The sequence below is a fragment of the Chaetura pelagica genome, unplaced genomic scaffold (assembly GCF_000747805.2).
Source record: "Chaetura pelagica isolate M959 unplaced genomic scaffold, ChaPel_1.0 scaffold72, whole genome shotgun sequence".
Taxonomy (NCBI): Eukaryota; Metazoa; Chordata; class Aves; order Apodiformes; family Apodidae; genus Chaetura; species Chaetura pelagica.
The window spans coordinates 32141-54688 of record NW_009952560.1 but is presented as its reverse complement, the minus strand read 5'-3'; the positions used below and the strand labels follow the sequence as shown (position 1 = coordinate 54688).

The 22548-nt window shown below is 39.5% G+C and overlaps 1 protein-coding gene across 1 annotated transcript; it reads right to left on the bottom strand.

Annotated features, from left to right (window-relative positions):
* Positions 1 to 19200: 19200 nt before the first annotated feature.
* Positions 19201 to 21397, bottom strand: LYRM9 (LYR motif containing 9). Its single transcript, XM_010009032.1, has 3 exons — positions 21260 to 21397; positions 20466 to 20558; positions 19201 to 19278 (listed from the first exon to the last, which is right to left on the bottom strand). The coding sequence occupies exons 1-3, from the start codon at positions 21383 to 21385 to the stop codon at positions 19261 to 19263; spliced, it is 237 nt and encodes a 78-aa protein (XP_010007334.1). The 5' UTR covers positions 21386 to 21397; the 3' UTR covers positions 19201 to 19260.
* Positions 21398 to 22548: the final 1151 nt, after the last annotated feature.

Here is a 22548-nt window from a genome sequence, read left to right as displayed (position 1 = left end):
CAAGCTTGCAAACACAGCAGGAGACCAGTTCCAACACTTTACTCCTAACGTGGAAAAAAAAAAGCAAAACACTTTGCCATAGTTATTCCCTTTGCTGGGAGCAAAGGGATGGGCAGGGAACCCCGGGCACAGCGCTGCTTACCCTGCTCTTGGGAGAGACCGTCCTGCCCCGCAAGGAGATGCTGCTCTCTGGCCAAGCTCCTCTCCTTGAATCTCTCCTGCTCCCTTTCCCTCCTGGGAGGCAAAAGCATTTTATACTGCAGGCTCGTGTATGCAAAAGAGCAGAGCAAGGCTGAACAGGGAAGGGGGAATCCCGGAGGGTCCGGTGTTCCCGCCCCAGTGGGTTGTGCGGGACGGAGCGTGGGCAGTTCCTGCTGGGCTGAGCATCCCCCCTCCCGCAGCCTGTCCTCACCCCGATTGCCACACCCGCCGCTGACAAGGGCAGGGTATCACCCGCAGCAGTTTGGTTTTTTTTTCACGTAACGCAATGTTATAAATCTAAAAATAAACCCGACTCCTGAGAGAACAGTTGCAGATGTTCTGGCTGGATGCAGTTCCCCTCGACATCAAACCAGCAGCTGCAGAAAAAGTCGATGATTTCTATGAACTTCTATAGAGTAAGTCTATGGCTTTTATAAACAACTTCTGCAGAGTAAGTCTATGACTTCTATGGACAACGTTTACAGAATAAGTCTATGACTTTCATAAATTCTACAGAATATGTCTAACTTTTATAAACAAATATTACAGAAGAAGTCTATGACTTTCCTAAACAACTTCTACACAATAAGTCTATGACTTCCATAAACAACTTCTACAAATTAAGTCTATGACTTCTACAAACAAACACTACAGAAGAAGTCTCTGACTTTCCTAAACAACTTCCACAGAACCACAGAGCTTTAAAGACTAAGCACTTCACCAGGCAATCATAACTAAGGACAGGTATTTTTTGGTTAACAAAATATACGATTTTCTTAGTTTTGATCAAGTTTTGAAGGACCTTTTTCAACAGAGTATTTGTGGAATTTCTTCCCCTCCAGAGCTCTCTGTTCTGTCTGTGGGGTTTGTACCTTTGTGCTTTTCCAACACACTAGAAAAACTGGAAAGAAACTGCAACTCCCTGAGATATAAACTATTCCCACAGTGTTGCATGAATGCCAGCAGGACAGCCAGATTATGAAGATCATAGAATTATAGACTGGTTTGAGTCAGAAGGGACCTTAAAGATCATCCTGTTCCAACCCCCTTGCATGGGCAGGGACACCTCCCACCAGCCCAGGTTGCTCCAAGCCCCATCCAACCTGCCCTTCAACACTTCCAGGGATGAGGCAGCCACAGCTTCCCTGGGCAACCTGTTCCAGGGTCTCACCACCCTCACACTCAAGAACTTATTCCTAATGTCAAACTTAAATCTCCCCTCTTCCAGCTTAAAACCATTACCCCTCATCCAGTCACTCCATGCCCTTATAAAAAGTCCCTCCCCAGCTTTCCTGTAGACCCCCTTCAGGTACTGGAAGGCCCGAAGATGGAATTATTGAGCTGATTTTCAATTTTAGGCAACCTGTGGACATTCAGATATTGCAAAATTAGGTTTCTACCTGTGGTCTGAAAGCCAAAGTGGTCCTGGAGCCAAGGGTGGCACTCAGTGCTGCCAGGCAGTTGCAGACTCAGGAATGCTGCAGGATTCCAGTGCATGCACAGATTTTGGCCTCATTTATCTGCTCATTGATATTATGTAAAATTATCTGAAGGAAACTGTTTAGAACTCTTTTCACATTAAAGGCCATTCTTAAATCTGCTGACTAATCCAAGGTCAACATAGTTGTAATGATAACTAGAGAAATATTTACAGGTGCTAATTAAAGATCTGCTATATAAGGGATAAGGCTGCAAGAGAAACAAGGAAACATTCTTTTCATCTGTCATATTTTTACTGGACAAGCTTGGGCAAGGCATTTTCATCTTTCTGTGTCCAGCTTCTCTATTTAAAAATAACCATTAGGTAACAGCGTAAAGCACCCCTAGAGGTAAACTGAGTTATGTGTACTTGTGTTCATGCATCAATACACCTGTATATATCCCATTAAGGGTTGCTAGAGAAAAACAGACTTTGAAAACTAGACCCGAGTTTTCTGTAGTCTGAGCACTCATCTCCGTGACTGTACCAAGCACAAGCTTCTTTGCATCCACTGCTCACAAATGTTCACACTCAGATTTTTAATATTTTTACAGGATGCCCTTCCTCTCACCAGAATTATCACTTGATATCCCTTTAAAATATTCCAGACATGGAATCAGCAGGCAGAAATAAAGTGTGAGGTGTGTGAGCCAATGCCATGCCACAAATTTCTACCTTGCTTCTGATCCATGACAGCTCTTCCCAAACTATATAGACAGTTGTAATTGCTGGAGTGTGAATACAACCCTACATATCTTAAGGGTCAAATTGAAGGTGTTTGGACTGAAAGGAAACTTCAGAGGTCAAAGAAAAAGGTTACAACTCTTCTTCACATTTGCTCTTTTAGCAGGGTTTTAAAATTCTATTTGGATCCTTCTCTTTCCTATTAAATCTGACCTCTCTTTCCTACAGAACATGGGGAATCTTAATGTTTTGTACTGTAAAAAAGAATGTATCTTAGTAGAAATTTAAGTGAATTCTATTATGTCCAATGGTTCCTAAGCTTTTCTTACTCAGCCTCCTTATTTCTCTGTGCTTCGAGACTGCTGAAATCAAGGAAAGGCTATGTAGGGATTAGATATGAAAATTCAGATTTGGAATAACCAGAAGAGGAGAAACATCTTTCCTCATGAGAATTGTTTAAAGCATTGGCTGAGGTACAGCCATTCAGGGAGCCCCTTAATCACTCCAGTTTTTCAAACAGGACCTGCTTTTTTACTTACCAAAGTTTATAATAAAACTCCCTCTGTATAATAAGATAGCACCATTCATTTCTTAGGTGGAATCAGAGATTAAACGAGCTCACTGTGCACTCCTTCTACAAATATTCTACACTGCTTGGAAAGTTCTTCCTTCAGAAAACCAATTCCACACATATTTTCTATTTTTGCACAGTGACTTCTGTCTCTGCCATATCAAAATGCAAGAACTAGTTGCTTTTCTTGCATTAACCTTGATGAAAGAGGTGCCCTTTCAGAGCAGAATAGCTGACCTATTCCATGGCATTCAAACCATCCTGTCATTCTGTGTACAATTTTGTTTTGTTTCTGAAAATGTGATGACCTGTAGCCTTAACAATCAGCTTTCTGCAATTTCTTTCCAATCAAGTCATACTCCTTGTCTGACTGCAATAATCTGCATCAGATCAAGCATCTATATTCTTAAAAACATTTAAAGAATAAGCTCTGTTTGTGTGATTGCTCCTCTGAGATCAGGACACTTTGAGTCTTCAAAGAACTATTACACTGAGGCAAAGCTGATGATGACAAGGGCTGATTTTCCTAATGTCGTGTAACCCTAAAGAGATTATGTTCAATTGTCCCAGCTTTTAATAAATTACTAATAATTTTTTTTCTAACTCCCTTTTCCTGACTAATCCAACTATTTTCTAACCATTTGAGATGTCTCCACCACAATCTTGCAGGAACGTTGCCTACGACATCACAAATCTGAAATACAACATTGCAGGTATCTATAAACACTTGGCAACTCAGAAGATTTGAGATTTCACATGCTCCTCCTGTGATGAGGATGCAGGAATCTATCTGCATTTGCAAACTGATGGCTCTGTTCTTCATGCATTTCCTTTTCCTGAGGAAATGTATTCTGCTTCCTGTTTTACTCCATTTGATTAACTTCACTGACTGAACAGGAAATGTTCACCCCAAGGTGAGACACCAAAGGGTGTAACATCAGTCAAAAGGCAGTCAGATCACAAAAGACCATTTACATCATGGAAATTGACTCGTACCTTTCAGTAAAATAGTCACTACTTCTTTCACACATCAGTGCCTTGTGGTACAAATAACTCCAGTAATTTGGTCCATCAAGAACATTCATTCACTTTTTGTTCCTCTTCTGGGCTGAAGGGCTGTTTTCTCTACTGGTGATGAGACTTCATTCACATTTTCCAGCTTGCTATCCCTTAACAGTAGAATAGACATAATTTCCCTGGCAACACTTCAGTGTGTATTAGATACTTTGAAAGTTATTTTAAGACAAGTATTGTCACTATGTTTGGGCAGTGTCCAACGCCTGCTATGATGCAGCAATGAGCCACAGGAAAGCCTCTCTGTACTTATTCAACTCAGAGGTAAATAAATTAATAAATAATCATAGATTCATAAAATGGTTTGAGTTGGAAGGGACTTTAAAGATCATCCAGATCCAACCCCCCCCTCCATGGGCAGGGACACCTCCCACCAGCCCAGGTTGCTCCAAACCCCATCCAACCTGCCCTTCAACACTGCCAGGGATGGGGCAGCCACAGCTTCTCTGGGCAACCTGGGCCAGTGTCTCACCACCCTCACAGTGAAGAATTTCCTCCTAATGTCTAATCCTCCCTTATTTCAGTTTTAATCCATTACCCTTTGTCCTTTCAACAATGTTGAAGGTTTAGGTCATAGACTGGGAGCTAGACCAGCCTGGGATGGTATCTGCAAGTCTCAGTTGGCTAGAAACTTTGCACTTCCCATCCAAAAATGTCCTTGAACGAAGATTTACACAATGAAACAAATCAACTTCTGACCAATTCTTCCTCCCTTTATGCTGTGGAACCTCAAGAGATTCACTGTTTTTATTGGAAGCTTCTAGTGGTTGCTGACAAAGAAAGCTACAATTAGTAATAACTACTGCTAAAATTAGTGTTCCCAAATACCTCCCCATATTGACTACTGGTAATCATCATCTTTTACACTGGTTTGGTTTTTCATTTCCCAAAGACAATGTGTTTGGTTTTAATATTGCCTCAAATTTTGCAAGATGGCAAACCTGGTTCTTTGGTTAGTGATTTTAACATATTTACCATTAACTGTAGCATGTTCTTCACTGCCTTCTTCATTATTTTGAAATCTTCTTTATAAAGTGGGCGTAACAACTTTGTATCAAAAGCAAAATAAAAGACTCAGGTCTAGGCACTTTGAAATATAAAAATACAAGTGGGATTCCAAATCTACCATCTGGACACTTTTTTAGTTTCTGCAGATTTAAGGTATATTAAAACCAGCCATTTAGGGCAAAAAAGTGTCATGTTACATTTGCTATCTTCTGATCTAGGCAGCATCAGATGGCAGGTTAAACGATGACAGGGCAGAATGGAAAATTTCACTATGTGAACATCTGATGGTGAAAATGAAAGCTAAGGAGAGTGTTAAATTTACAGTCTGTGCCAGTAAACCCTTCACTTCCTGTCTGCAAGTTTAAGACTTGGGCCAAAACATAAAATGCAGTAGAAGCAAAATCCCCTAATCAGGACCCTTTTCAAAATTCCCATGTTCACATTACAAACATGGAAGTGAAAGAAAAACAAAGCAATCAGAAAACCAATAACCAGATTCTATGTGCCTGGATGCATGTTATCTCCCACAGAAACGACCTCTGAGACAGACTGACTCACCTCCAGAGGCACTAAGCAATCAAGACAACCAATAACCAGATCTCTGTGTGCCTGGGTGCACGTTGTCTCAAGCAGAAATGACCTCTGAGACATATTGACTCACCAGCAGGATCCTCAACCCCAGCAGACAAGCCCAGATGAAAGCAAAAAAGGTAACATAGCATTTGGCAGCTGAGTGGGCATAAAACCCTGTGTCCTGTGCTCCTTGACTTCACCTTTATTGAAGATGTCACTGTGTGGAGCACAAGGAAAAGCTGCAGGTGGATAGGGAAAAAAGTATGGACCAGTGTTGGTTATCTTAATTCCTACACGTAAGAGTTGAATGCAAAGAAAGATACCATTTAGATTATCATGTGCCAGAAGATCCTTTTTGCTTGGGAAAAAACAGTCAACTACAGAACTGCAAATGTGTTCTCCCTCTGTAAAAGCAAGAGCTGAGGAGGAAACTCCAGTTTGAGTAACTGGTTGATTATCAGAAGGATTCAGAATTTCTAAGCAACAACCTGAGCAACCTGATTGAGTGGGAGGTGTCCCTGCCCATGCAGGTGGGACATTAAGAAGAAATTTTTCACTATGAGGGTAGTGAGACCCTGAAACAGGTTGCCCAGAGAAGCTGTGACTGCCCCATCCCTGGCAGCGTTGAAGGGCAGGTTGGATGGGGCTTGGAGCAACCTGGGCTGCTGGGAGGTGTCTCTGTCCCCTGCCCATGCAGGGGATTGGAACTAGGAGATCTTTAAGGTCCCTTCCAACCCAAACCAGTCTGTGATTCTATGATTCTAATCAAAGTCAGGTAACACAAGAGATTTAAATACTGGCTTTCAAAAAACAATCCATACATTTCTGGGTTGAGATGAAGAACAGAATACTGAAATATAAAATAAACTTAAGCTCTGAAAGTTAAAAATACCTTAAACAAAAGAGAACAGAAGCTAAAATTCAGCCTAAGAAATCATAAGGACTATTTTTATAAGGTATCACTGCATTCTGCATGTCTGTGCTGTTTTTCATCCAAAGAAATATTGCTAAAATATACACAAAATTTTGATCTCACAGCACAGTTCCTAACCACAATGTGAAGGAACATACAGCCAATTGTATTATTTCCCACGGGATCATAAAAACAATTCACTTCCACAGACACTGCTCCAGAAACCATGAGGTTGAGTAGAGAATGCTTTAGATCTAGAGGTTGATTTGGCCACTCTATGAAATCCTTGAGTAGGGATATAAGTCTCTGCTATGATGAAGGATGGATCATGTCCTTCATCTTAACAAAACTTGAAAACTTACTTGCAGTTGACACCAAATATGTCTCTCAAGTCAGTCTGGGCAATGATGAGGGCTCTTATTTCAGGGTTTCATCACAAATTGCTGAAATGGAGGAGTTTTTGTTTCTTACCTTTTACATAACTTTCTCCTAAATGACTGATTCAACGTGTTTACATCAGAGGAATTACAAAATACAGTTCATGCTTTGCATGCAATATGAACAGAGACAGTGTCTTCAGAGATTAATGACCTATGAAAAAGGTTATTACTAAGCCTACTGGGAAGCCCACCAAAATCCTCAGGTCCTGAAGGCTGCCCATAATGCAGTGCATTTCTGCCACATTCTGTTTTGGAAGCACACAGACTCAACATTAAAATAATTAAAATCACATTTTTGCTTAATACTAAAACAGACAATGTATACTCAGGATAACTGTAGATACAAACAGAAGCAACAATGCTCCATCCTGGATTAAGGAAGTTAAATCATTGGAAGATTCAGTATCTTACTGTACCAGGAAACAATCAGAAAACAGACTTTGAAATGCCTTTTTTTTTCCCCCCTCACAGCATGATCTTTTTATTATAACTCTCTGGGTTACCATAAACTCACTGTGACAACAGGCAATGACAACAATCCCAGCAATTTCTCTTTCTCTTCCTTTTGAGGACTGTGCTGAGGTCTTTACCTCAGGAGCTCTGACCAAATGGAAAGCCTGTCCTCTCTGCTAAAGCATCACTAACCCTCCCATCAGCCTTTCCCACAAAACCTCTGATGTGTACAACTTCAGCATTTTCCTTTTTCTCCTGTACTGGACCTAGGGACTGTATTTTTCATTCTTCTAAATTTTTCTCACCCTACTTTCTCCACATTTGAGTGCCTTCCTGACTGGCATGTTCACATTTTCTCCGGTTGTGCACATGTTGAAAAGATACTGACTATCTTTCCTTTGACTTTGGTCAACAGAAATTGGTCTTAGGCACAAGCTCAGACATTGGTTTTGGTTGAATCTCATTCTCAAAGCAAGTGTTTGCATTCACTGTGGTACTGCATCCCAGACACAAAAATCTGGCTCTAAAGAACATGGACTAGTTGTGATGTCCTGAGAAGGATGGTTCCTGCTTCAGTTCTTTTTTTCCTCACTGAGGGACAGCCAACGAAACTGAATTTGAGGGGGACAAGAGCACACTCTTGAATAATTTCATCTCCTGAAAGTGTACTGCTTCCTTATTTATGCCACTAAATCATGTGCTTTCTTTACGAAGCAATTGTGTGACATTTTTAAAATAGACTGTGATGTTGGGTGCTCAAAAAGGCCAAAATGAATTCACAAGACATTACTAACTCCTGACCAGAAGACACCCTCCTGTTCAACTCTGCACAACTTTTGCTCCAGTTGCAACCGCTGGAGCAGCTGATGGGCTTGACATTGAGAAGGAATCATTTGACATCTTGGCCATTTGCTCCAAGAACTTTAAACGGCTCCACTGAACAGTCCACATCAAAGGAAAAGAAATTATTTCAAGCTCCCTGATCTGCCTATTTACCATATCTTTCTGTCAAGTCATACTTCTACCCAGATGTCTGGCATTTCTATCTCCCTAATCGATTTCTTCTAAATGACCAGCTGGGAACTCTTCTCAAAAACTGCCTGATGATTCTATGCCAATACCATCCCAGCCTGCTAATCAGTTTGATAAGAAAAGGGATTAAATGCCTGGGTAGGTCAAGAAGGAAACAGCCACAGGGACATTTATCACATCTAGAAATGCTAAATCTCATTCTGTTGACCACGTTACCTGTAGCACCCACCCTGACTGTGGTTTGGCACTATCACTAAGCCCACAAAGAAGCCTTCTTCAGGAATACCAGATATTCTGGAAAACACCAGATCTGGAAATAGATGTCTGGGACCAGCTTTGACAGCCTCATTTATTAGTAGCAGTGAACAATTCACCCTCACAGATTTGCCTGTACATTGCAAAGCACTCCTGTTTGTACCCATCCATATTTCTCTGGGTCAACCTGGCTTGACAGACTTAAATTTATCATTGAATCACAGAATGTGCTGAGTTGGAAGGGACCCATCAGGATCATCCAGTCCAACTCCTGTCCCTGTGTGGGGCACCCCAAGATTCACACCATGTGCATGACAGTATCGTCCAAACACTTCATGAACTCAGGCAGGCTTGGTGCTGTGACCACTGTCCTGGGGAGACAGTCCACCATGAACCATGACATAACCTTCACGTAAGTCCTGGCAGAGAGAGACATTCATTACACCAGAATCTCATGTATGTCAGTTGTATGACACACAAAATAAAAAGAAGAAAACCCCCCCATCTGTTCCACCACTTTCTGGAACAGAAGATTTTCTCTGATTCTCTGGATCCAAGTATTTACTACTACTAAAAACCAGTGTGAAAAATCTGCCAGAAATGGGTACAATTGAGTTTGGAAAAGGGGATGGGGGTGTTTTAGATTACTTCTATATTTACATGTTTTAGTCCATGTGGAATTTGTCCCTTTTTTCCTAATTAGAATTAGTAGTGAAGCCTTCCTGCCTAAGTCCCTCAGGAAAGAAAGTGTTCCCTCCCACTACCACTTGCACCAGAAGTACACCCAGGAATGAGTCCACCTCCCCTCACACCTGAAGACAGCACACCAGGTCTCTCTGCTAGAAAAGGAAACTAATTTGCAAGATTAACTAACTACAAGATTTCTCTGTGCATTTTCACTGCAACATTTAGCACCATTGAAACCATTTCAAACCAACTCATGTGCTTCTCTTTACTGCTGATCTACAAGTCTCTAACTTTCCCCTTATACCACCTTTTACCTAATAATTTCTTTTTTTCCTACATGTTCAAGCATCAAACTCTGGTCAGCACAGCTTGGCCTGCACAAAATCATAGTGTGTTCAGCTGCTCTCCATTGTTCCCTGGAAGAAGACAGGGCTTTTCTCAGGCAATTTTATGGCTCTGCTTTATGAGCCCTTTCACTCCTTAAGTTGTTTTTAATGACATCTTGCAAAGCACTCCAGTTAGGCCAGTTTTGCCTCAGCCTGCACAGCTTTCAACATGTGAAAATTACATCACATGTGAGTGTAATTACCTTCCCTCTCAGAGTTAGGGAGAAAAGCTAATACTTGAGGGTAATGAGCTTACAACTCCTTTACTAGCAACTATCTACCTTCCCCTACCAAAAAGGACAATTTCCATGGCACATTCTTTAGCATTGTCAGGGTATTTTTAGTTAGTTTTCATTGATTTTAAGGTGAGAGCCCAGCTAAGCACTTATACATTGAAATGCAGACAATTTACCCTGTTTGGCTCTGTTGAGTACACCAGAAAGCAAGTTTCTGTCCATCTGCTGCCAGTTCCAATTCATGGAGTAAATCTTTGGACTAATGTAGGGAATTTTGTCTCTTTATCACAAATCTAAATAAAGACTTCAGTCTGAAGATATCTTCTCACTATTTCTTCTATATATTTTTTCATTTGCTCATTATTTTCATTTCATTATTCAGTGATGGACACCACTAAATAAAGCAACTGTTTCCTCATTTGGAACTGTCTAGCAAGCAAAACTAACATGTAAATGAACTTTAGGCAGTTGCTGAAACAGGGTACACTGAATAGTGCTGGAATTTATGGAATATTCCTCAAACATAACTGAAATAAAGTCAGTAAAGAAACGTATGTCATGCACAGGATTATAGAAGAATGCAGGTTGAAAGGAACCTCAGCATTTCATCTAGTCCAACCTCCTGCTCAAAGCAGGGTCAGCTATAAGGTCAGACCAGGTTGCTCCAGGGCTTGATCCAGTCTGGTCTTGAAGACTTCCAAGAAAGGAGACTGCACAACATATATGTGCAACCTAATCTACTGCTAGACCATCCTCATAGGGAAAAAGTTTCTCTTTATAGCCACTTTGGACTTCTCATTTCAACTTCTGCATGTTGCTTCCTCATCTTCCCACCATGCCCCACTGTGAAGAGCCTGACTCCATCTCCTTAGGAACCTCCCCAAAGTCACTGGAAGGCTGCAATTATATCCCCTGGGTTTTCTCCTCTCCAGGCTGAACAAGCTCAGTTCTTTCAGCCTCTTCTCATGAGGCACATGCCCCAACTCCAATACCCCTGGTGCCTTGTACTGAACTCACTCTTCTTGCCCAAACTGGACACAATATTCTAGCAGCAAAAGATGCTGCTTTTCCTACCTCACTCTCTTTCTATAAGAATTCAAGGCTAGAGACATACCATTTGGCTTGTTTTTCATTCCACAAGCAAACACACTGCTTATTTCCACAACTCTTGACCACACTGACAGAGAGGACACCCTTTGAAGCTGAATTTGGCAGGGGCAACATCACTTGGGAGTTTGAAAAGTCACTTATTAAAAATAAAATATAATAGACATGGAAGAATGTCTTGATATAGAGTAAGGTCAGATTCTAGAAAGTGATGGATGGTTTTACGGGTTTAATGGATAATAAGCAGTCTTAGTACAAACATCAAAGGCTTGTTACAGATTAATTAGCAGGTGCTATTATTATCCATAACAACTTTTGTCTCAATTCCCAAAAGGATAAGATGTGAAATAATCACTTCATGCAGTCTAAATGCTTCATCTAACTAGTGCAGTAAGGGGGTATTTGGATCACAGCCACAAAAGCCAAAGGAGCTGATGGAGACTCTGTACTTCACTGGTGACAGAAACAGTAAGATTGCTGGTTAAAAGCATGTTCTTGCCTCATCCATCTTGTTTTATGATTAGTTTTGACTTAGTCATCTGAGACTTGACAGAAAGGTAGGTAATGGGGAATTTTCTGTGACTTTACACACTGTCTGCAAGCTTAAAGCATCTCAAAGTAGCTGTCTGACCAAGCACAACCACTGTGTTATTTCCTCTTCTCATATACCAGCTTCTAAGACTTCATTGCAATCAGAGAAATCTCCAAAAGAACATGTTGCTCATCTTCCTAGTAGAACTTTCTGGGATCAGTATTTCTTGCATTTTCACAAAGTTCCAAAATCATCATTCCACATTTCTGATCTCAATTTCCTTCCATATCTTTGCTTTTGAAAACCCATTTCTTTTAAATGGGAGAGCAAATCTGCATGTGTGACAGACAAATTACTGGCATCCTGAAGTGACTTCCCAGTGATAAGAGTAATCCTTAAGTTAATGTCTTGATTTTGTAACAAGTTCTTCATTTCAGATCAGTTTCTACCCAGTCAGATGAACCCATTTTGCAAAAAAAACAACCCAAAACCCAACACAAACAACAACAAAAACCCCCACAAAAAAATGACACAACAAACAAAAAAAAACAAGCAAAAAAACCCCCAATCCACCACCTTATCTCTGATTAACTAGTAAAAGCAAACACATCACAGAGATTGAGTGATCATTTTCAGAGAGGTATTCCAGGTCAGTGTTGATACACACTAAGGAGCACAGTATAAACTAATGATCAGCAATCCCACCAAGTTGTTTTTAAATAGACTGCAGGGCTTAATACTTGTAGAGTTGAACATGAGAAAGAGGCAATGTAGTTCTTCAGCAAAGAAGCCAGCAACATGACTTTTAAAGTTTCTTTTTCCAAAAAAGCATATAAGCATGGGAAAGGAAAGCAACTAATAAGTTGTCAAAGAAACTTCAGTGCTGTGTGCACTGAAACCATCAAGCTCAAGAAAGATGGTGAAGACAACATGGGGAGTGGGAGCCAATGAGTATGTGAGATAATCAGGTAGGTTATGAGCTCTTACTGGTTCTTAAAAAAACCCCCACAGTATTGAGATCCACTCTAAGTTGCTGTTGACTCTTGTCTTGCCCATGACAACCCAACTGTTAATTGTAGCTACAAGGATGCACTACTATGTAGATAATGAACCAAAGACCCTTCCACGTAATCCAAACAGACAAGACAGACTATGACATAGCAGACCAGAGAGGTAGCCTTGTTATCCTGAGCAACATCCTGAAATGTGTAAGATGATCACGAAATATAATTTTTAAGGTATCCCAAGTTAAGTACCTAAAAAGCAATTTGAGAATTACTTTAGAAAACCTTGGTTGTAAAGCTGCAACCTGCTCTGCCAGATATTTCCAGCTAAGAGAGTAGAAATTCTACTGAGCTCTATTGGGAGAGAAGGCTCCAAGACCCAACAGGTGTCTCTGCATTCTGTAAACTGGTTAAACACACCATTTGGTGACCTCTAAAAATGGGGAGGGGAAAAAAAAGAAAAGAAAAGAAAAAGAGAAAGCAGCAGTTGCAGTTACACAATTGTGGAAACAAAATACTCTACTTTTAGGCATGAAAAATGAGTCCTCAGATTGGTAAGTATCAGGGTGGTGACACTCCAGCAAATACAGCCTTGGCCTGTGTCTACCATCATGACATAATATTTTCCAAACTGCTAACTTCTGTTTGACATGTGTTTTGAAACACAGTTTTCCTTGTTCCTTGTTTTGTTCCATCTGAAGTACAGCTGAGTGGCTATGAATGAAATAACGACTGAGAAAATGAAAGTAAGACTGAGAAAATTCCACATCCTGTGTGATGTTACCTAAGAGAACATGAGTCAGCCTCATCAGCTGCAAAAATTTATTGTCATTTTGCTATATTTTAAAATCCAGTCTGTAGAATGGCAGGGAATATTAATCAAAACACCACCATTTTTAAACTTCTTCCAAGCAGGATACCAAAGACTCTGCAAAAAAATAAGCTGCCATAATGAAAGGACATAGAGTGCACTCATTTTTGAACAGATGAAGCTGAACCCCAGCAGAAGGAAGCACAGGTAATGAGGTGGTTCAACTTAATGTTTTGGGGCAGCAGCTGAAAGAGAATATTTGATATGAGGTGGTTAAGCACACAATGATGTCTCTGAAGTTACTGATTTAAAAAAATCAAGTTAAACCTTTCAAAAAAACAGATTAATCCGGACAATGAAGGCAGATTATTCTGGGGGGGAAAGACACCCAGACTGAGAGTTATAATAAACAGCAGTTCCAGAATTGTCCTCTTCATAATTTATGAGCTTACTTAGGTGTGCAGGATTACTCTCTCAAGTATGCAGTGTCAGGGACCTCTCTGACAGAGGATAAACACTCACACTGTTAAGCTCTTAGCTGCATGTGACAGATGCCTCCATCTGGTTCTAAACTTTTAAAAAAATCTTTTAAATATCAAACACAATGATGAGGAAAACAGAAAACATTCTTCAAAGGACAGGGTTGTGTTGGTTTTTTTTTTTAAGTTAACGTGTCTGCCCTGATTAATCACAAGCTGAAAGGAGTACTTGATGACTAGTGTATACTTCAGTTAGCACTATTTCATAAAACCTGGCTTGACAGAAGTATAAGATAAATTAATCAAATAATACAAAAGCTGAAAGATGTGCCAGCTGGCTCATGCTCAGGAAGAAATACAGCAGGAAAGCCTGCAGGAAAGCAACTGACCAAGCAGGCAGTGCACTTGCTGTCAAGCCATTCTCATGTGTTACTGCCTTGCTTTAAAACACAGTTCCTAACAAAAAGACCACTCACACATTGCAAAATATACATTATTTTGAATGACACTGAGAGACACTCCCTGATGGAGCACAAAGCTCTAAAGACTCTTTCTTACAGTTTAAGGCCAAGGACTCTCATAATGAGTATTATGATATGGAATGTCTTAAGATTCACAGCCACTGTGCTGCCTGTTCAGTTTGCATCTTATCAGAGCTTTATATGAAGACAAAATTTGTAACCTGAAGTGAAAAGCTATTCACAAATAATCATCCTTTCCCTTAAAAAAACCCCAAACATAGTAAAAGTTGTTTCTCTCAGAAGTAGTGTGTATATTTGTCCTTCACAGTATCACAACCAAGATCACTTCCTTATGACATTTGAAAATGAGCCAAACACCACAGAAGAGATGCTTTTGTTCAGCATCAAATTCTTAAGCTCATGTGTGTCTAAATAAAAAGCAACGTGTGTGTCATAACGAACCAGGTGAAAAAGAGTTTACAAATTGACAAAGCTCAAGAACAATTTAAAGACTATTCAATTACTGACAAATGATGCTAAGCAAAACCTGGCTTTGGATGGAAGTATTCTGTTCATTGCCCACAGGGCTCAAGTGTGAATTGAAATCAGGAACACCTCTGAGAGAAGAATGCAATCAGAAATGCATACATCTCTTTCACCACGTGAAGTGTAGAATACTATCTTGTATTTTAGATAAACCACAAATTTACAGTCTTTTCTAGACCAAAACTTGATCTCAATGACTTATTAAAAAAAAAGAAAAGAAAGATTTTCACTACACAGAAAGCTTCTACATGAGGCTCCAAGGCTGGTAATAAAAAACGCAAACAGGTTTAAGAGCAAGAACCTATACACTAAAGAAACACACCAACTACCCCACCAATAAATTGCCATTGTTCCAGTCCTCCTAGCCATGCCAGTTCCATGTTTGCAATGTACAAATTAATTTCACACCATTTCAGCTTTAGGTTCCTAATGTCATATTTACATAGAAAAGAAAGTAGAGCCCCAAATTTGGTTCTCTCAAATTGATAAGTCTATAAGCAGGGGCTAATGACTATGGACATGCTACCTAATTTTCCTTAGCTAAAATGTGATCTCAATAGTCTGCTTCTCCACATTTCAAGAAATAAAAGCATGATCCCAACCTATTAAACATGATTCCCCAACTGCCTTTTCCTTGTACTAATGTTTACCTTGCATAACAAGCTTCCTGTAAAGCCCTCTCTCCAGCTTAACTGACAGAGCTGTCTGTACACAACCTTTAAACAGTTAATTCCACTCAACTCCTCTAATTGTAGGAGCACTTCAGAGAAGTTACTGACCCCAGGTCTTGCAGTAACCAGCTATAAAATGGTTGTTTACTGACTGTAGTTATTACATTTGTGCAAACACAAATAAACCCTCAGGCTAGTGAATGGCCAGGTGATACTATTCCACAGTGAAAGTGGTGCTGGGAACTGAATGCTTATCATAGTAGTGATCATCAGTGGGGCCAACAAAAACTGGGCCTTTGACATGGCCTTCTGATGGGCCCTTAATCATCCAATTATTGCACATATTTGTCAACAGTCCATTACCAGAACTGGCATGATGTACAAGAACAGAAATAGGTTCCTCATTTCAGTAAAAGGAAACTAAACCTTATGAATAAACTTGCCCCTTTTTACTGACATCCTTTCATCAATAGTTTAATAAGCACTGTGAGCTTTTTTCCTTAATTTGCACCCTACATATTTATTTTTAGAGATTCCAGACAACTGACTATGGAAACACAGATGCACCCATCTATTTGGTGGCGTTATTTTCTTTGCAACTGCCAGAGAACCATGGAAGAGACTGATCAATTAAGTGATCCCCTGTGAGCAGCAGCAACAAAGTTATCCCTGCAACTGGGTAAACCTTTCCCACAGTGGGCCCTGTTGGAGCCACAGGCAGCTAGTAATTAGCACAGTGGCATTAACACCAAATGAAGACATTGGTGAAACAGAGAACAGTTCTTCAGTCTCAGCAATACTGGGTGGCAGGGAGTTGCTCAAACAAAGATGATCCTGAATACTGTTGGAGAGAACTCAATCTACAATATAAACTCTCAGTTCAAACAGGTTAGTAAACTGTAAATTAGAGCAATTCCAGGATTAAATGACTTCCGAGTATAAGTTCTCTGCATAATCATTTTGGTTGGGAATGTTGGAGCTCTGCCCAAATTCTTTTTTGGAGTTCAGCTTCTCATCTACATCTAGGCTAATAAAACATCTTTGGTCTTAAATTATGTTGCTGAAGAACAGAATTTGTATCATATCTTGAAAGGAAAAGCAGCTGAATGACTCTCCAGCCCAGTCACTAGACAAACATGCCTATCTCAGACACTGGGATTGCTCTTACTATAACAAGGAAGTAAATAGTTCTTTCCATCATGCCTCCCCACAACTAGGAATTTTGCTTATTTCATAACAGAGGAAATAAAGTTACCTTCATGTTACATTTCCATTCTATTATAAGGCTTGTTATTTTGAAAACCAGATTATGTTTGTATGGGAAAAAAACAAACAACAAAACAAAAGATTCAAACATCTCATCATGTCCTACAAAGGAATCACTATTGTCAATATATTTAGTCAGAAGGTCTCCTGTCTCAGCAACTATGTTGTCCCTCTGCACTCTACTAAGAACTGTTTCCAAAATTTAAAATTAACAGATCCTGGTCCTACCATATCAGTTACATCTATCATACCTTTGGTCTGATGTTCCCATATCTCAGCTGTCCCCTCAGCCATGTGGAGCTGCAGACACACCACGGCTCTACCTTCCAGCTCCTTGGTGTTTTCCCTCTTCAACTATCCATAAATTAAATAACAGGTAAGAATTATTTAGACACATGCAATTATCCTATTTAGTAACTGAACAAAATATTGTGTCTCACTCTACAAAAACCCTCTATTGCTTTAGTTGTCTGGGTTGTTGAGGACACTACATTTCATTACTGTGTTTCCATACGCTGCTGAGCTCACTGAGTCTCACAGTCCTCACTATGGCACTGATATAAAGTTCAGTGCATCTCCATGCTACATATTATAAGTACATCTAATAGAAGTGGAGCACAGCATGGATCATCTGATTGCTGTTCTTGATTAAAAGTAGCACATTAAGATATTTACTATCAAACCTGCTTGTCAGCTGCCAAATTTGAAGCTTTCTGTGCTCTACCTTGCATCAAATTATTTTGAAAGTTTCAACCAGAATGGTTGCACTTTCAAAAAATGTCTTTAAGTAGAAAGACAAGTGACTTTCCTCACCTGAAGAACAAAAGCTTACACCTACTGTGTAGAGACACTATTACCTTTATTTATGCTTTATCTGAAATTAAGAAGGATGACCCCAGCATAACACCTGTATATCTTCTAATACACCTGTCAGGAAAGGATGTGAAGAGAAAGAAGTGGGGTAGAGAGACAAGAGAGAACAGAATCAAGGATTATGTAGAAGAACAACACAAGTTGAAGGTGTATAAGGTGATGTGAAAGCTGTAGGACTAGAGAGGAACAATAGTGGCAACGGGAGAGGAAAACATAAGAGAGGGCAGGAATTCTTGAAGAGGAGAGCTGAGGGTTAGCAGAGGTGAAAGTAGTTTCCTGACAATACTTCATGGCATAACTGTTCACTTACAGCCCCCATTTCTTTTCTAGTGCTTGACTACTTTGAGCTAGGATTTTCTTTTTGTTTCTTTCACGGCTGAAACCCATCTTAGCACTCGAGTTCTATTTTGACAAGTGAGGAAGCTCAACAACTCGCCAACAGGAAAAATAAATCCAACCCCCAAACACTCAGGGCTTCGGCACCGCATCGCAGCATGCACTGCCACCTGGAGACAGAGAGCTCCAAGTACAGCTAAAAGCAAAGGTCATGGCTCACCAGGAAACTCTTTTACCCCTACATTAATTTTATTAAAAGATAGCTAGCATTTACAGTGAGTGTTCCATGAGGAAAATCTATGAGGTCATTGAAAAGACTGTGGTTTTAATAAGGACATGGACTTCCATTTTTGAAGGACGTTTATTTTATGTTGCAAAACAGTTGTAAATTGTAAAGGCTTTTATGTTTGTACAGCACTGCACATTTCTGTGATCATGCCATTCAGTGCACAAACCCCGCCTGAATATTGTTCCTTTTCATGAAAGTTTAGAGATTAGGATGACAGGCATCTATCTTGAAATAAGTAAAGACAACCATGAGTTTCCACAGCATGGACAGGCAAGTGGAAAATACTGTGGTTCAAGTTTCAGGTGAGCTTGAAATTCTTGTGGCTGAGCTCTCCACTCAGTAGTCCATGCTTTTGTGTCTGCTACTAAGTTAAAACTAGATCTGTGCTCTGGTCATACCTCTGCTTCACCCTGAAAGCAATTATGGTCCTGTCAGAGGATGATCTGAGCATTTCTCAGGCCCCCAGTATAAACATTTATGCTCACATACCAGTTAAGTTATTTTAGCTGAGACAGTGGAATTCATCAGATATGAATAACAGAGAGGGCACTAGTTATTATTTGTTACTAATTTGCACTGCACTACATTTTTATTCCCAGTAAGTTTCCCTGAGAAGCTCTCTGTGTTACTCAAAACTTAGATGAGTTTGAGCTTTAAGTTTGTGGTTATACAACCCATTACTTTGAACCTAGACTGTGCCTTTTAATTTACAGACTCAAATAGCTTCAGAAATAGTAATTTAGCTTCATGACATCCTGCTGAGATAAAAATTATTGCATTCTATATTATCTAAGAGAAAACTCCAGGCAATAACTATAATATAGTAGTGGGCTTGACTGCAAGTCCTCTAAGGATGTTTACCAATGAGATTCTTGTCTTCATCATTCCTCTTCTACTTCTGTTTTCTATACTAAAAATAGAAAAAGAAAAAGAATTATTTGTGGGAATGAGCACATAACTAAAAGTTACAGTTCATACTGACAAGGATTTACAACCTTCTTCATGATCTACATAAAATTATCTCCATTTCCTTTAAGTTAGTCTGCAATTTGACAGGCTTTCCCTCTACAATATAAAATACTGCTTCTTGGCAGGCACTGTGAATCTGATCCTCCTCTCACACAGCTCAATTACCAGTTTTCCAGTGAAGCAGACTACAATCTCTGCAGCAGAATCAGAATGAGGCTTTTCATAATTATAGGGAGAATAAAATCAGGTGCAGGCATGGTTATTTACTAGGCTGTAACTGCTGGGATTTGGCTACTGCTATAATTTTATAATCTATGACTAATCTGTGCTTGCTCCTGTAACGATTCTCATTTGGATTTCATGGACTGGCAGAGAGAAGGACTTAACAGTCATTTAGTAAATTAAATCATAGATATTTGGAGCAAGCTGAACTTTTGACTTGTTTCATTGTACTCTGAGAAATCCATGATAACATGTCATGTTCCCCAACCAGACTTAAATCCAGGTGACTCTCAGCTAAGAGTAAACAATATGTATTTTATCTAAGAGACCCATTTGAGTGATATCCTTCAGTGCTGTGATAGTAGAGAGGCACATCCTCTGGGTGATAACCATGGCAGAAGGAAAGCAATTACCACAATTTTGCCACTAAGTTGTTTAACTCTAATTTGTGCAGCCACAGGCAAGATCTGAGCAAGAAAATAAATCTTTCAGAGGGCTTATGGAAACTAAGAGAAGAGAGATTCTTGTCAGGAAAGCAGCTGATGCCCATCAACCAACTGTGGCTTGCAAAATATGGTAGGGTTTTTTTCCTTCTAACAGAGTTATACTAGACACCACTGCTGAAATGTAATAGAATTCTTCATGAAAACAAAGATTTACAGAGAGAGCAACTTAAAGCATCACTGGATCTAAATAAATATCCTTATGTTTCTATCGACAAAGAAGAATTTTCAAACAAAAACTATCACAATCTTAAAATGTCTAGTGGGGTTTCATTTGGCAATTCATTCCACCCAGACACATCAATATCCAGGAAAATGGAGAAGTTTGCTGTTCCTAACTTGCTTTGCAATGTTTTCCTCTGATCTGAACCAGAGCAAAACTTAGACAATCTGAAGCACTCACTTTATTCATCACCCAGTCAGCATCTTCAATGGCTCTTTTAATAATCTGCTGGATTCGCTCAGGATCATCTTCATCAGCATGAACTTTGAAACTCTGCAAAAGTCAGAATGTTACACTGACCACCCAACTTCATGCAACAGTTGTCAAAATAAGGCTAACTTCAATCCCAAAGAAAATGTTTGATGCAAACTGTTAATCTGAAAATGTAAAAATATAGATTACAGCACCTGGCTGTGCTATTTCCAGAACAAGTCTTGTCTAATGGAACTTCATATTAAGGGTTTTCCTTCTTCATACATCAACAGCAAAAAACAACAGAGAACTTCAATTCAGAACAATTGAAACTGTCTGGTATATCAAAACTAAAAAGACACAGGACAACAGGTATGATCAAAGGCATGAAATTATTTTCATATGAACAGTTAGATGAGAGTTACCCAGGGGGTAGGTTTGGGGACAAGATGTGTATTTATTAAAAAATGACCAACAAGGAACCAGTACATTTTCCCACAAAATTTGTGATTGGGTGTGTCAGGAATGATGATTCACTCTCTTGACTAACCCAAGAACTAGAAATGAAAGCCCAGGAAAAATTGAAGGTTTCAGATTAAAAGCAAACAAAAAGAAATGCTCCTTCACATACTCCCAGTATAATCCTTTAAACCCACTCATGTTGCAGCAGAATGATTTCTTAAGTGCCAGGAGATAGTAAAAGTGGGTCGAAACTACAGGAGAACCAAAAAAAGACTCAACCACATTGAATTCCATCAGCAGAAAACAGGTCTGTTTCTCACCTGCCTGATTGCATGTCTGTAATGCTGACGAATGTTCTCTTCAGGAAGCTGCTTGCAGCATCGAAGCAGGTAACGATACAACTGCAGAGAGTTCTGAACTAATTCTGCCTTTGGTAGGGGGGCCATTCTCCAGCTTTTTAGCTGCTGAAAATGAGAAACACAAATCCAAATGCCCAATTAATATTTTTAAAGAAACACAGCCAGCAAATTAACGTTTAGCAGCGTAGCTTGAAGAAACTTTAGAAGAAAACAATATGGACTGAATCAGAACCCAGTTTATGGACAGATGAGGGTCAGTCGTCATTGATCAAAGTTTGAAAATACAAAAGTGTGCAGTTCATGCAAGAAGCTCACTCTGTGTAAGGTGTATTGACATAGTACATTTTTTCTAGTTTAAAAAAAGATCGAGTGTAAGCTGCTGCCAGCACACAAAGCATTGCAGCCCTGAGGGAGTTTTCTACTTCACAAGCCATGATTCTTAGATTCATTCAAGCTCTCAGGGCTTTCCTTGAGCACCTGGAAGAGTTCATCAACATGGTGACACTGTAGAACGAGGACACTCATAGTTGCTACAAGTGGTGTTGGAATTCAGTGACATTTTCTCATATTGTCATTCTCTCAAGAATATCTTGTGAACTGGCATGTGAATGTCAGGCTTTAACATGAAATGACATCTATAAATATAGAAGAGAAGCAAAAATATTGATAGGTTCAGGATTTTCCTTTTTTTTTTTTTTGGTAACAGCAACGGGAAAAGAACAAATCTAGCAAGTTTAACCTCCATAACTACTTACTTACATATTGTAGCAATAAGTCCATCCAAGCTATATAAAGTGCTAATCAAATACTGTAAATGACTTGTCATTTAACAGATGGTTACCATCTGCAGAGAACTAGATTAACATTTGGATAAAGGCACTTTTACATCATTACTCTTAAGAAAAAAGAGAATAAGTAACTGAATAATGAAGTAGGTGTGTGGCATTATTTTAGAATCTGTTATGATACTTACTCATCATTTGGAATATTTTTTTCCTTTCTCTTAAATAAGTTCAGTCCTTTGGCCAAATTTAGTTCAGAATAGAACACCACAGCTGTTGCATGCCTGGGCTGTATTTTTGTATAGACTAGCTTTTCTTGCAGTGCAGCAAATCTCCTCATTATCTGCCTACAACATGCCCATCATAATGGGTTAAGTACTATTGTAATCTGTATTTTCAGCAAAACAGTCTATAAGTAGACACAAATTAGCATATCTCCATAGCAGTAACAAGAGCTATGCTGGTGTA

Bases quoted from the DNA above. Each gene is read 5' to 3' on its own strand.
- LYRM9 (XM_010009032.1), bottom strand. From the start codon at position 21,385: ATGGCCCCCCTACCAAAGGCAGAATTAGTTCAGAACTCTCTGCAGTTG. The intron at 20,559-21,259 runs GTGAGAAACAGA...TGACTTTTGCAG, and splicing joins ACAGACATGCAATCAGGCAG to AGTTTCAAAGTTCATGCTGA.